General features: G+C 41.5%; 1 protein-coding gene across 2 annotated transcripts in view; it reads right to left on the reverse strand.

The window, feature by feature from the left end:
* The window catches only part of LOC310957277 (SPRY domain-containing SOCS box protein 4-like), a 78,138-nt gene that overhangs the window by 24,148 nt on the left and 37,140 nt on the right, over positions 1-16,850 (reverse strand). For both annotated transcript variants that reach the window (XM_083927773.1, XM_083927772.1), the window contains exon 2: positions 10,647-11,575. In XM_083927773.1, the coding sequence (XP_083783899.1) occupies positions 10,647-11,379 (733 nt within the window). In that variant the 5' untranslated portion in view covers positions 11,380-11,575. The remainder of the gene's footprint in view (positions 1-10,646; positions 11,576-16,850) is intronic.

Genomic DNA, 16,850 nt, shown 5'->3' on the forward strand with positions numbered 1-16,850 from the left:
AGTAATTCAGTCGGCCTCTCATCTTCTCTCAGGTCTCTAAACGTGTAGGGCAATTTCTGTTTTACACAAAACTAATAGCACTAATCACAGGGCTTTTAAGACACTTACTGCTGAGACAGTAGGGAAATGTTAACCGGTCGGCTCCTGTTCGTTCATGACTCCCATGGAAGCACAAGCATTCAGCATTTCACACTTTTTCTCTGCTTTCTCCCACAAAGGGCTTTTAGCCCTTATACTTTCATCCTTTCCCCATGAGCTTCATATTATTCCCTGTTGCTCTTGATCAGTCATCGCCTCATCCTTTCGCCTGCTTACCTCCTATTCAGTCTCTCTGCGGCTCCAGTTGTATACAAGTATGTTAATGTGAATTAAAATATGTTCAGATAAAGAGGCCAATAAATGGTAATGTCAACTAAAGGTGATGCAATATAGAAATCCTCCAAATTCTCCCTGTGGGTGTGTTTCATAAGTTTTTATTAAACATTCCAAAATTTCGGGTAAAAATATTCACTTGACAGTTGGTAACTAAGCCAGCATGCCTGCCACTATTTAGTTGTTCTCTGGCAGCAATCTGCAAGAAAGCAAACAGTAGATCTGGTGTTGCACATGGACTCTGTGGAGAGTTTGCATGGAGAAACACACACACATGCTACACACAAAAACACACAAAGTCCATCTAATGAGCTCTGCTGTTGCAAAGGACTATATTAATGTTGTTAGAAGTTAAAATCTTTAATACACTGTATCTCACATTACATATTGTCAGAGAGAGACGAGGGGCATTAAAAGCAGCTGCTGTAACGGGTCACAACTGCTCTGCAGGCAACACCAGCTAAAACACAAACAGAGACCTATGTTATTGTGCTTATTTAATAACATAATATTTATTTCGTATTTAAAAGGGTGACTAGCTAACAAGAGAAGCCTGGTTATCTCATTAAACTAAGGCTCTTTCATTCCATCATCTTCATAGTGAAGCAGGGGGAACAAAGAATTACATCTAACAAATAAACTACATCTATTACATAAATATATATATTTGTAACTCTATTGTCCTTTTGTTGAATAAAATCTTCCAGCATCCAGCTTTCGATATCTAAAGGTAGGTGAAGGTGTTGGCAATCACGTTGCTATAGAGACAGCTATATCTGTGAATCACTACGGCCAATATTTAAATAATGAATTCATCTTTAATAAACAAGGACTATGCATCAAAAACAATAACCTCAAAATGAGAAAATGAGAAGAGAGGATTTATGAAAGATTAAGCTGTTGTATGCTATTTTCCATCTGCAGTCCCTGGGCTGGTACACGGAGAATAGTCGCTAGACATATAAAAACATTAATTTACGTGCAACACTACATATCATCTAATTACTACATTACATAGATTCTATCACACTAACACTTCTACAAATATACAAGCACACATCAACCTATGAATACCTTCACATTCATCACAGTATGAACCACAGTGGCAAAAGTTCGACTCCGCCCTGCGGCCCTTTGCTGCATGTCACCCTCTCTCTCCCTCTCTCTCTCTCCCTCTCTTTCTCCCCCATTTCCTGTCAACCTCCAGCTTTACTTTCAAAAGAAAGGCATAAAAAGCCTTTTTTTTGTACCATGGGAAAAAGAATGAAAGTCTATGCAAGTTTTAAGAGCTCCGTCTTGTTGTGTACTGTTTTTTAATTGCTTCCTGTAAAGGGGGGTTGATGTAGAGTAGTTCATCCAGGTTTCCAAAGTGGCTAACTGAAACAGCTTTTTTTTCTAAACGTTATTACGCATGTAAAACAAGATTAATGTCAAGAACCTGCGTTAGTGCTCATTACTGAGAGCAGGTGCTCGTGGGTCTGGCCTCAGGGTGCTCGTAAAAGCTGGAATGGATCGATAAAAGTCCATTAATGCCGTGGAATCAAACAGCAGATTTATGGAGTCCTGGAATAACGTTGATCTTAAATAAATCTAGGTGTTGTTCTAATCTAAACTAGGCTGAATCTAAATGACTGACTAACAGAAATGTAAGAAAACCAATTTAACTCAATCTGGTTTCGCAAATATACAAATGGTCTGTGCTGCAGTCGACCTGGTTTAAAAAGGCTGGTCTGCTAACCTAGACCTGGGCTTGATTGCAGCCTGGGAATCTGTCTAAAGTCTGGGAACAAAACCAGGTCAGTATTGTACCAGCACATGGCTTCGTCTATTAAAGTTGCATGATCGACTTAAGCAAAGGCACCACTTAACCGCAGATCTAAAACAGTACGAGTTGGTTGCAGTGTAGTTTGTTTTTCTGCTGGAGATGGTGGATGATTGCATTTTAGCCATTCCCATCAGCACAAGTTTTATTTGTTTGTGCATGAGATGGCACTGTACACAATTTGACTGTACAGAACTTTGGTGCACATGGCAAATATTGTATCCTAATTGATATTCTAGCACTTACTGTAACTAATCATTCAAGGTTTTGCCCTTCAGCCCTTCATTATTAGCACTTCCACTGCCTCCCCCCTTTTCTGACTTTTTCACTATTTAGACTTCTCATCTTCTACATCTCAAATGTCTCTCCTTTCTTTCTTTCTGTCTTTGTCTTTTATCATCCCTGTCACTCTTCATTGTAGCTGCCACACTTTGATCTGTGATCACCTGAACATCTCACTGGTCATGTTTCCATCCACATACTTATATGTGTATTTTGAAGTCTCACAGTAGAAAAGCTGTATGGAAATGGCAATATTCAATGAAACTTCCTCAATTGCGCAAAAATGTTTTTATGGTCGCTTAAGGTTGATTTGTTTTTTTTTCAAAAAATAATTAATGTGCTAATTGGGAGATGGGAGATGGAAAATGATCTCACATGGCTGATCAGCTGCTCCCGCTGTCGGCACCTTTACCAGACATTATAAGAAGATAAGGTAGAATTTATTGTCATTTATTGTTATTGTCACAGTGTCTGCTACATTAATAAAATAAAATAAAAATAAAAATAATAAAATAAATGTATCTTCATCTCTGGACCACAAAACATGGCCAATGACCATCAAAACTTGCCCAACTCAACCAACTCCCTGAAGACTCCCCATTTTCTCTTTTAGATATATTAGATGGCCAAGGCGACTTGTTTTGTTTCGGTTGGCAACCTCTACTTCTTCTCCTCTGTTCACTGGGGTATTACAGCCTATAGCTACAACTTCTGACAAAGCCAGCCTAATTCACTTTGTTTTTTCTTTCAAAAGTTCACCTAAAATTTGCTTGACAATTGAATGGAAACACGGCGCCTGTTGTTGGTTGTGGTTCCTTTTATCTTCTCAAATCCTCTCCATTTTGGCCTCTTTTTCCCTTTAGTCAATCTCACTCTTGCTTTATTCATACCCTCTTTCTGTCAGTATCTTCTTTCCTGAAAGCTACGACACTAGGGATCATACAAAAATCCCTATATTCACTTTTTAAGCTTCCTGTTTTATACATGTTTCTCTGTTTGTCTTCTCCTGCATGTTGCTAGTTTCCCCACTCCTTCTCCTTTCTTTCTCTGTCTTGTCTTATGTGTTATGTTTTGCTCTTTTTTCCTCTTTCCTCTATTCATCTCTGCTGTTAAATATTTGATCACGGACGTGCTGACATGACACCACTGTTCCCCGCTGGAGCCGAGGGTGTTTAAAACTCAAAGGATGAAGAAGGAAACATGAGGCACTTTCAAACATACATCTGAGCTATTTCTGTGTCATATAATCTCGTAGAGCAGTTTTTAGAAAAGCCAATCATAGAAATTTGATTTAGATTATGTCAAGAAAAGCAAAGTCACAGAACATAGTTGCAAAGAGACATCCATCAAACAAGAACATCAATTTAGGGATGATATTGGTTGATACAACTTTCGTATATTAGCCACAATAAAAATATGTTATAAAAACATGTTTTCTGTAGTATATAGTGCAGGTTTAGACACAAACTGCTCTATTAATTTAGGGGAAATTTGTCTTTAGTTTGCTTTTGAAATTATTGATCCAACCTGGTATCACTCAGAATCAGGGTTGGGTAGGGTATGAGGAAAACACACTGCATATACTTTTGTGTGTCTGTACGATGCGTGGGCTCCAGCAGAGAGGCTACTTATGGCTCTTCTAAATGTGCAGGAGCCAACACTCCAGGGGAAACGAACAAGAAAGGGAAAAGAATGTAGCCACAGAAAGACAGGCATACGAATGTGACAGTAAAAAGCAAAGGGAGACAAATCAGGGAGACAAAAAAGCAGAGTGCACGCCATTATGCCTGCAGCTAGCAGCTAAGTTAAGTGAAAGAGCTAACCTACTGACCCAAATATCGAACAGCCAGCAGTTTCTGTGAAACTTTGAGCGCTAGCTTGCTAACAACCGGGCTGCCACTAGTAAGCTGAGTCGCTCTTTCCAAGAGGAAGATTTATAATTCAAAGACATCAACACACCTGTGATGGAACAAAGTGAAACGTAAGTGCACCAAACCAAGCAGAGCTGAAGTAAACCTAACCGTCAGCAGATAAACTGGTTTTAAAAGGATCAGTTCACCCAACCAAAACCTTTTCCTACTTACTGTAAGTGGCACCTAAAGACGTAGATAGTTTGGATTTGTGAATACAGTGAAGATGACTGGAATTTCACAAAGAATAAATCCTTCAAAAGGGTTACACAGGATTATTTACAGACCTCATGGAAGACACTTGTACTTGGGATTATTTCTTCAGTAGAAAATAGTAACAGTTGTTCCTGGAAGGACATGGTGCTGTTGACTTTTTCTTTTTTTCCAAATTAAATTTCACCTTCATTAGCCCCTTTCACACAGCCTCTTAAGACGTGAATGTTGCATCGATATCCTGCCTTGTCATTCTGTACAAAAGGTATGAAGACTGAACAGAGTTCTTCAACGTTAAGCCATCTCATCGACGTTTGTGTGTAAGGGACCAAAGCAAAGGCAGGACTACACACACAGTAGACGCTGATGTGTAATACATCTCGCCACTTTGGTTCTCTGAATGCCGGTATGCTATAATTCACACACTGGGACAGCATTATGCCACAGTTGCTTGGTTCAGTGTAAGAAAGTAAAGGCTTTCTTTATGGCTGCTGAAACTCCGTGTGAAAGAAGCTACTGTGTTTCAGTGGTGGAAGAAGTCTGAGAGATTAATATGTCAAAAACTCAGTAGATAAAAACCAAAAATATCTAAAGTAAATAACACAAGGGGCCCTAGGAAACTGTTTTCTCATGAATTGACACTTAACTCAAATTCTTATCTAGAACACAAAGGAAAATAATCTTGATGGAAATGATTGAAGAGATGAATCTTTGTAATGTACTGTGAAGCTGATACATTGTGCCAGGGAGAACAACTAACCTCGAAGGATCTCATTTCAGATCATTTCATTTCAAATGAGAACTACTAAACCAAGCTTTTATACTGAGAAGTCTGTTAGAAGAAGAAAGTATGCTACTGAAATCACAGTGAACAGAGAAAAGCCCAACACTTTTAATGTTAGACGGCTTTGTAGTGTACTGTGACAGGATGTTGCCTATATTTGCTCCACAGGGAAAGACATAATAACTGTGCAGGCCAACCCTCCATACTGAATGTAACCAAAGCGCAGTCCCGCAGGATGCTACATCTGCGCTACAGCTACGCCTTCATCTGAACTAGCTGGTCCTGAATGGGTCTCAGTGTCCTGTAGTGTGGGCTGACGGTTGTCTGCATGCAGCAGAAGTGACGGCAGCAGCTGGTTTAGGTCTGACCCAGAGTGTGTAAGCTAGTGTGGTGCAGACTAAATAGTAGGGAAGAGGGAGAGAGGCCAGGACAGCTTAGGGGGTGGGGGGGTTGTTGACAGATCTGCTGGAATGTGATGCCTGAATAAACTTGCAATTGTGATTTTAACTATCAAGTACGAATTAATCCCTGCCAACAAAAACCCAGCATGCTGCAAATTCCCTATTTCTTTCAGCGGAGTTGGAAGTCCGGCGGCTTTATCGTGTTTGTTTGACATTTTTCACACAGTAATTAAAATAGTCACAGTCGTCATGCAGACATGTGGGTGCGTTACAATGCAGTTTTGAAACTCGAATCTGAAAATGTGACTATTTTCCATCCGGAGGCTGATCAGCTGAGTGTCAGTGTCACACTGCCCCATTCGCAGCATCCCACACAATGCACGGCTCTGCTAGCTCTCTACTTTATGTCCTTAGTGTTCACACCTTCCCTCTCACTACTTTTGTATTCTGGCTCCATCCTTGCTACTTTTAAGATCTTATCCTGGTTTTACTTCTTCTCACTGTCACTCTCTCGATCCGTTTTTCTTCCATTCTGTCACCGTCTCCCTCAAATTTTAAAGTTCTCTTTTCAACCCAACTTCCCTGTTCCACACTATTTCTCCTCTCGTTGCTTCCCTCACTGTCTCTGAGACACTTATGATCGGTCCTGTCCTGGAACTGGTTTGTGCTGGTGAATCACATCACAGCTGTTGGAAAATAAAACCTTTCATGTCAACTTTTCAGCAACTGAGAAAGAAAAAAACACACACTAGCAGGAAGGAAATATAATCATTCGACTGAAGTTGGATTTACAAGGTTTTCACCTGATAACAGTCATATGTGCTAATAGTGCTCGAGTACATAGAGAAAAGAGGAGAAAAGAAAGAAAAGAGAGGAAGCGGGGCCGAAGCTAAGACATCTCCCTTTGTAGTGGATCTACCAGACGAGAGAAGGATAGATTCACACACACATTAGACGGATGCCGATGAGGGAGTTCTTCAAGGTATCAAAATAATTATTATTATATTATAATTAATGTACTTTAGCAACAATTAAATAAAACACAGTTTCTGGTAAATGGGAGCTTTTCACCTCTTGATGTAAGAGGAGGAATTCTTCAGTCAGAGCACTGGAAGATGAATAATTAATATCACATTTACAGGATAATGCAGTTTGAGAACCTCACTCAGCATTTATTCACATTAGTGCACCTACTTCCCTGAACCTGATTGCTTTGTGTGATCTTCCCAAAACTACTATTAACTAGGAGTGCTGGTGCTTATAAGCCTCACCGGTGTGTGTTGGGTTACTGCAGGAATGGGAGCAACGATCTGAGGTAAAAAAAAAAAAAAAGTGATGATCAACTGCTCGTGAAGGCCTGAGTGGAATGATGAGAAAAACAAACAGTTTGTGGCGAGGAGACGCTGCGTCTATAAATCTCTTTTTAATACCCCGCAGTCATGTTGTTTCCCCTCACAACGATAATTCACAAACAATCCAATACTCTTTTCTCATGGGAGGGCCTGTTAGATAAAGTCATTACCCTACTACCCAGAGGAGGTTTTATAACCATGCATTCATAAACAAGTAGATTAGATTTATACGTTACACTCATTGAGGTTTAAACTCAAACATTTCACAAATGATACATAAAGCATTTACCGGGTAAGGAAGCAGCGAGTCAGTTATATGATACAATGTCTGTTAGCTGACCACATACAGCTGCATACTGCACTCCCGGGCACACAGCAATTATGACTTCATTCTCACTACCCGACTCATCTGTGGGGCAGACAAGCCGATTCAATTCCAAACTGATATTGAATGAAGCCGCTACACAGACTGTAATCATACCCCTGTTTGCACACCCTGCAACAGAGAGAGCACCCCAAGGCTATTTACTTCACCTCTGAATCTGGAGATATTATTCTCATCACAGTCTTTGTTTCAGATTCAGACTGCAGCACCAATAACTTCAAAAAAAGACCTCCCAGCTACCAATGTGGTTATGTGCGAATGGAATGAGAAACCAAAAGCATTGTTTCAGGTTTGGTGGTCCAAGTGGATTTCCCCAACCTGAGGCCTGTCTCTCAAGTAAGCCTTTGTCTTGTCTGTCTGCAAACACATATGATTTCATTTATTTTGTTTATGACTTTTGGAATGCATAGCTGCATAATAAAGTGCCTTTGTAAACTAATTTCTTACAGGAGACAACTGTTTTAGTCTAGTCAAACAGGAAAATCTATCAAAATCAATGAATTCTAAGGTCAGTGGATTCGATCAGAGTTTGGTGAATTTGCACTGTGGACCAACTGCAAGCCATCTCAACAGTGCTGACCTTTCAGGGGAAACAAGACCTGCTCCACAACAGGAGAATGGGTTGCAGACAGTTATGAGACAGTAGTCGATAATATGCGTATAAAAATGCGTCTTTTGAATTAAAGGTGTGAAATGTTTCACCTGGCTAGCTAACAGAGACTAAAAAAGTATTGTTCCCTCTTCAATATAACTTTTTATTGAATTATATTTTGTAAAATCCCAAGAAAGAAGCTTGGGGAGCACATTTCTAGCTTCCTAGCATGTTAGCCCTTAGCTAACCAGCAAATAGTTCCCCTAGAACTGAGAGTTGTCACTACATCACCAACCTACATGAAACAAATATTCTGCAAAGACGTGCAGATTCATTTCTCCGTACCGCTTTCTGGTGTGACCATTTTTTTATATATGGTCTCTTCCCCAGGAAGAGATATATAGTTATAAGGATTATAGTTTTGTGCTCTGATCACAAATGTGTGTTTTCTTAACGTCTTGCTGTCTCTGTCACACACACACACACACACACACACACACACACACACACACACACACACACACACACACACACACACACACACACACACACACACACACACACACACACACACACACACACACACACACACACACACACACACACACACACACACACACACACACACACACACACACACACACACACACACACACACACACACACACACACACACACACACACACACACACACACACATCCCTGCACCGTCCCTTTTTTCATCTTCCTTTAGACACTCCTATCAGGATGAGCCTTTCAACCTTCACTCTCTTCCATGCATTAAACGGTGCACATTTCCAACAGTCAAACCTCATTTCACAGCATGGTGCAGGCTATACGCGCTTGTAGAAGTGAGTGCTTTGAACACACTTAGTATTCTCCATATTCTCCTAGGTGGCCCATCACATGGACTCGCTGTGAAATCCAGCAGATGGTTTTATAAATGGGAAGTGGTTTTGGTGAGGTGCTTTCAACAGCCAAAGTATGTACTTTGAACTAAACCTGAGTGTAGGACATTGCCAGACATCACACATACAGTCAGACGGGACTTGAACCAAAGGTTAAGAATTTCAAGTCTTACAGTTCTGTGGCTCTTTTGTGATTCATTCTGATTCATATTCTAGTTGGACAGCTGCAGCTTTAAGACCATAAACATCAGATTTAAAGCTGGGAAGGGGGTAGTAAACACTTTCTTGATGTTGTGGAGACCCTTAGGAAGCAGCTTTTAAGAAAATTTTCATAAAGGCATTTGAGATGATTGGGCAAAGAAGAAACAGACGTAACAAACTACAGAGAGAGAAAGAGAGAGGGGGGGGGGGGGGGGGTTCTCTCAGCTTTCTGACAGGTAACGGGCAAAAACACACCCTGTTGTGATATCAAATAAGACCCATGGGGTTCTGCAAACACAGGGGCAGGGAGACGGCCAGAGTCAGATCATAAGCGTGTTTTCATAACACACACTTTCCTTTCCTGGCAGGTGTGTGTCGATGTGTGTAGGTGGCCGTGATGTGTGTCTAAGAGCTTTTCTAAAAAGCTGTTCAAAGAGTCACTGTTTAGACTGCGATGAGAGTGTCTCTCATAACACACACATGTAGACGGACATGGGGGTCAAATAGAATGTAGTGTCTCCAGGGAACAAAACATACCATATTCAAACGGCTCAACACAACTTCCAAACTGCTCTTTATGAGCTCATCTCTCTCTCATACCACAGTTGTTTTCACACAGACAACAACCCCTGGATACAGTTATAACACTAGATGTGGTGTTGCTACAATCAGGATCTATTTAGTGCAAAACAAACCCTTCTAGCCATGATAGTAACCCATGGCTATCACTGAAACAGCCAAAACAAGCAAGGTTACATGGTGTCATTTGTAAGACCACATATAAAAAAGGATCTGTTAATGCTTCCTTGGGAACCTAGCACAAGAATGGCTCAGTAATATCTGGAGAAATTAGTCTGAGAGAAGCTGCATCCAGGAGGTTAGCTCCTGTACCTCAAATTTAAAAACAAAGGTCAGCCAAATGTCCGTCACCACTAATTAAATGTTGGTACTGCACTAAGCACAGAACCGCAATCTCCAACAACAAATGTTTCACATCTTTGCTGTTCAGCTTGAAAAGACAACAATCACATGGAGAAGATATCTCTAAAGACATGCACTGCGCTCACTATGATATGACGACACATGATGAGCAGTTAAACCGCCTCCTAGTTTCCTGGAGAGAAACTGGTGTCATCACCCTGTCGACTATTGCAGAATATGTGGATTTTCAGTCAAACCTTCCTCCTGTTCGTCAAATGTTCAATCTCTGACTTTACAGAGTTACATAACAAACTGAAAGTCTTAACACCATCTAGGAGATGTGTCCAACCGTTAGATGTGTCACTGTTAGTTTCCTGTTCTCGTTTTTACGGTCATTCAAACATGAGTTTAAACAATATTATATACATGATTATCAAGAAATATCAGCATTAAGTATTCGTCAATCATGATGTGTTAGTGTTAGTGTAATATAAGATACTTACGATCCAAGCCGTTGATGTACTTCATGGCTATCTCGCAATGTCCCCACACGGCACTGACGACTGGATACAGCTTCTTGCCTTTCAGTCCTCTAAATGCGACTCCTAGATACTGTCCTTCAACCATGAAGCTCAGCGTCCCTTCGTCCATGTCCAGAATCACTAGCAGAGAGTCCGGCAGGTTGAAAGACTCCTCCGGCTCCAGGAAACAAGGGTAAGAGGGCAGCAAGCTGTGGGCCCTGTTCTTACTGTTGTGGTAGAGCCTGTTGCGTCCCAGATCCCAGCCCCAGGATTCACAGTCCGACCCCACCAGAGCCGTGTAGCCAACAGAATGTAAAGGAGCATCTGAGGTTGCCACCCCAACCACGGCGTGGGTACCACGCTGCCGGGAAGGCCAGTGGATCCTCCACACGTGGAGACCCCTTGTGTATCCGACCCGCCCCCGAATGCAGTCTGTGCTCTGAGCGACCGGGTGGCGGTGAAATGTCAGTTTATCATCATCTTTTATGAAAATGTTAAGAGAGCGGTCGTCAGGGTTCCATGCGTGACGGAGCTGCGTCTCCAGCCCAGCACATGGCATGTCCAGTAGGAGATCCAGCCTGGGAGGTTTGGCGAAATCCGGGCCCCTCAGTTCCGGGTGCTGCCGGCGGTGAGCCGAAGGCCGGTATGACGGGGAGCCACCGCTTTCCCCGCGACCATCTACGGCTTTGATGCCGCCAGATATCTTCTGCCCCATGGCTGCGATGGAAAGGTTGACAGAAGGAAGGTGGGAGCTGCAGTAGAGCTTGACGTTACCTCATCAATGCGGTGGAGCTGAGGTAAGAGTTCCTAACTGGAGAGTGGTGGAGGGAGATGAAGGAGGAGGTGATGAATGAAAGATGAATTCGATCTGGTCTCATTCCACAAATGCCTTCAGAAAGCTGCTGCCACTCCTGTTAAGAGAAGGACAAGAGAAAGAACTGTTAAAAAAACAAAACAGTTATGAGCTTTTTTAACTAAAGTCTAAGTAATTAGAAAAAAAAGGACGAAAAAGAGTTGTGCTGACGGAAAGAGAAAGGCAAAAAGAGTAACTGAAAGAGAAAGAGAATTACGCTAGTGGCAATTGTTGGCAAAACTCCTTGTTTCACAGATTTTGTGTGGCTTAGTAAAAAGGAATAAACAATGAACAGGATGAACAAAGATATACACACACTGGCACACACATATATTTCCTCTGACTCATCTGGCACAACCCTCACAAACTCATACGCCAATACTAATACATGCAGGCAAACATTCCCCAGTTGTGCAACATTACCCAGATCTGAACCTGGCACGCTCTCATTTAGGTTATGTAACTTTAATGAGTATTGCCTGAGTCTGCAAAAAAGGCAACACAACAGGAGGAAAACAAAAACACCAGGTAATAATTCATCTCTGTTCCTTAGTGAAACATAGTTGAAAAAGTCAGCTTGACCTACGCTTACCCTCACACTTTATAGATGGGTGGTATGATACACATTATGTAACAGTAAAAGGCAGTGTATGCTCTGTCATCTACATTTCCGTGTACATGACAAACCCAAATCCTATTGAGTATTATAGAATAACCACTATATTGTGGTTTCATTTTGAGTGTTATTTCAATTTTTATGTCATGTTCTGTGTAAAGTAGTGTAACAGTAACCAGTGAGGGCAAGACAGTTTTAGTTTAGTTTTCATATCAGGTTTAGTTCAGGTCACTTCTTAAGGTGACACTGTTTTTTTTTCTTAAAAACGTTCAAATAAATGTTAATTTAAAAATAATACCTACTGTTTCTCAAGGTATTTCTCTAGTTTACGGGAGTAGAGACAAATATACAAAATGTACCTCTAAAACTTTAAGTCAGTGAGCTTTACTTAACAATCATTAGTCTTGAATACCATATTTGAAGCCACAACAAAGAGGATCTCACACACACACACACACACACACACACACACACACACACACACACACACACACACACACACACACACACACACACACACACACACACACACACACACACACACACACACACACACACACACACACACACACACACACACACACACACACACACACACACACACACACACACACACACACACGCACACACACGCACACACGCGCACACACGCACACACCTCTATGTGGTTTAAACTGACGTAGTTATCTCTTCCCGGAACAGTAGCTGGTGCTTCCTGTTCACAGGAAAAGAGTCACACCTCGGGCAGACAGGAAAGTGGATGACACAACTCTCTATGTGCCTCATGTATCTGCTGCTTGTCTTTACCTCACTCGCCACAAGCACCTATTCAGTATTATGCGTACACTGAGCTGACGTGTCTACTGGTACGAGTGTCTGGCACCTCGATAGGGTTGATGTACAGCTGATTAATTTATCAACGCTGCACTGCACACAGATGTGAAAAGAAAGGTTCAGCCTTGTTCTACTGTTGACAATACTGTATTATTATGTGACATCCTGGCAAATGCTTTTGCTCTAATAAACACATATATATATATATATATATATATATATTGATACACACATGAATCAGCACGGAGCAGCCTGGAGAGCCAATAATATTGAGCGGATAATACAGTTAGAAAAATACATTATTACCAAAGTACATTAAATGTTAATGAGTATTTGTACAGTGTTTTTATTTCTAACCAAAGACTGATGACACCAGCATATTCACAACGACCCAGTCAGCCACCACGCCACAGAGTGAGGCCATGGTGTAATTCTGTGTAAAATTTCTATGCCCTGCACACACACACACGCACACACACACACACACACACACACACACACACACACACACACACACACACACACACACACACACACACACACACACACACACACACACACACACACACACACACACACACACACACACACACACACACACACACACACACACACACACACACACACACACACACACACACACACACACACACACACACACACACACACACACACACACACACCTTCGTCTCATTCTGGCCGCTCGTATTTGCCTATTCCCTGTTTTGTTTCTGTTTCTCTCGCTCTGAATGAGGTCATGGCAGCTGGCAGCCAATGTGTGCCACCAGTCAGTTCACTTCTCAGCATGAGAGGGTTCATTGCTCGGACACACACACATACACACACACACACAGATACAGCCGCCTCATTGTGTGTCATCACGGCTGGCAGGTGGGTTAAGGCTGGACGCCGCATGGAAGATTCCAGAGTCATCGCTGCCAAGTTCAGCCCAAAACACTATTTAACACTGTACAAACTCTCAGTGTGTGTCTCAGCTGGCACAGCATGTGAATGACAATCTGGCATTTTGGGCTGCCGTCAAGGAGGCACTTGACCTCTGACCCCCGTGTCGTCACGGTCACCGTTGCGTAGTAACCTCTCAAGAGGCTGGTGGTGGGCTGGCACAGCGTCTGTTGCTGCGAAAAGCGGCAACATGCTTCAGCCATCTGTTGTTTACTTTCCCTCCATCTCCCTCGCTGCTTCTGCAGCCAACTCATTTAGGACCGACAACACTCAGCGCCCCCTCCCTTCGTCTGTACTTTCAGCTGGGTTAGACAAGACAGAAGATCACATGCTGCCACACATATGCAAAACGCAGGTGGTGCTATGATTTATTAACCAATTCACCATTGGGACTAGAATATGACAGAAAATAGTGAAAACTCAAATCAACAGGTGATCTGCAAGTCTACAAAGTTCTTCCTGTGTCACCAATATAAAGATCACGACCACAGGAGATAAAGGAAAGCAGGGATTTTCCAACTTTTAGAAGCTGAAAACTTCTGCTATTATTTGATCACTAACAGAGTTGCAAATTAATGTACTGTCAATCAGTTAATGATTCATAGTTTCAGCTCCATGATGATTTTGTTGCCTAATACCAGACAGAATTGTCAACTTGTATAACTGCGTTTAAGGCAACACGGTGAAGTGGGTGGATCCAAAAGTCTGAACCGAGGCGAATGATTTGAGCTCAGTTATGTAAATATCAAATAACACAAGTCATTTCTACAGGGGATGGATGTTAAGGTACAGATGGGAAAACGTTAGGGATGCATTGATAAATTGGCTGAACATCGATAAAGGATGATATTTGGTTTGTTTTCTACAGTCAGCAAATAAGATGGTATTCACTGAGTAGTAGCCGATACTTATCTGCTGTTTTACATTCATTTTGCGTGAGTGAATGTTGTGCTGAATGGGCTTTTGAAGCAGTTTTTTTCCAAATATCGTTTTCATCTAAAATAAGGTTTTATTAAAGATTGTTTGTATGATTAAATTTGTGGTCATTCAAAGACTAGAAATAAATAGTAAGAAACAAAATAAACAAAAACGAAAATATAAGATTGGATAAAATTGGTATCTGTATTTGACCCGAATTTCACAATCGGTGCATCCCCAGTAAACATGGCAGGATAAAAAGACAAAATGAATAATTGAGAGAAGTTAAGAAAACCGTTTTGTGAATGTGAGACAAAACAGGAGCTACAGTAGAGTAAAAACTATTTTAAAAGCCTTGTCAAAAAGAAGTGGGAGAGGAAGTAAGGAGGAGATAAGAAAGGACAGACAGCAGTGTGCACCTGGTGTGTGGGCTAACTTCATCTGGCTTCAACTGCTGTACAACTACCAAGCTCCAGTCACACAAAGGGGATTATTAGCAGGATTACAACTTTAAAAAAAAAGAACCATACTACCAGGCACATGAACACACATTACAACACTTCACAAGTCTCACGTCTATCGTTTGTGAAATCAAAAGGCTTTTGCTGGGTGGAAATTTCAGCATAATTTTGACATTAAAACAGTAAAGGGGAAGAACATCACAGTACTGTGCAAGTTACGCCCATATTTGGTATCAAAGAAATCCAAATATCAACTCAAAGTTATAAAATTATGCAACTTTATTACTGTGATACTTGGATGGGGTTACTGTCTAAATTTTTGTATGGCAACAACACATTTTTAAAGTAACCCTCCTCACCCCATTTATGACTAACAGAAACAAAGCTTTCCAAGTAATGTAGAGTACAGTAGTGTTTACTGTACATATGTAATTACCGTTTGTGTCTGAGAGGGTCAGTCAAGGACGGCCGCTGACCCGCGAGGCCACACAGGATCTGAATGAATAACGAAACAGTCATTCAGCTTTCCTGTTTCTGTGTTCATGCATGAATGTCTGGCCTGGGAGCATGCTCGTATGTGTGTGTGTGTGTGTGTGTGTGTGTGTGTGTGTGTGTGTGTGTGTCCTTCATCCTAAATCAGCTGGGCCACACGTTATCATAGCAGCCACCTGCAGACACTGTGACAGCAGCAGGAACAGCTGCACCACTGATACGCCGCATTGGAAACAATGGGCTTCGTTTAGCACGTCATTCTCAGTCAAATGTTTATGAATATTTTACAGACATCTTAAAGGAATGGTTTGACTGTCTCTGTACAAACGATGGTATTGATCTTTCTTTTGATCTAACTCTTGCCATAGCAGAAAGGCTTATTTCCCAAAATATCAAATTATTCCTTTTAAGCAATGTTCACACGTCTTATCTTGACCCAAAGACAGCTGAGACATCAGGGACATTCATTTAGAAAGACGGTTCTTTCAATATAACATTTAATGAGCTGCAACTAAACCGTTTCACATGTGTGGCTTCTGTTTTGGTTATCACATGAGAAATTCTGCAGATTCCTCTGGAAATATTGAGGTCTCTGTCTTTTACTGTTAGCGCCGCGGTGTGCAAAATGGACTTTCAAGGGTCGATGAAGTGGAATTATTCTGGTCGCAGTGAATTCTGATTTAAGCGCAGAATTAGGGAGTGCACTCATTTGAAAATTGCTAGCTCGCTGAGATGTTGTTCAGGCTTGAAATTCATCGCGGAGAGCAGCAGAAGGGCACAATTTGAACTCGTTTTCTGTGTCTCATTGTCACAGATGTATTGTAGATTTGCCTTTTTCTACTCAACGATTTTTTCACAACTTAATCTCTGACCATATCACTTTTTACCGGCCTTACAAAACAGACAAAACCACTCCGACCTTATTTGAACTTTAACTGTCATGCTGAATTACAGTGAATTTGCTTTGTTCCTATGACGTCTGAAAAATGAATCACAGAGGTCACTTCTTCCACTTTCCACTCCTGGGGGGGGGAGTTTGGTCACCGCAG

Source organism: Echiichthys vipera, assembly GCF_963691815.1.
Source record: "Echiichthys vipera genome assembly, chromosome: 15".
Taxonomy (NCBI): Eukaryota; Metazoa; Chordata; class Actinopteri; order Perciformes; family Trachinidae; genus Echiichthys; species Echiichthys vipera.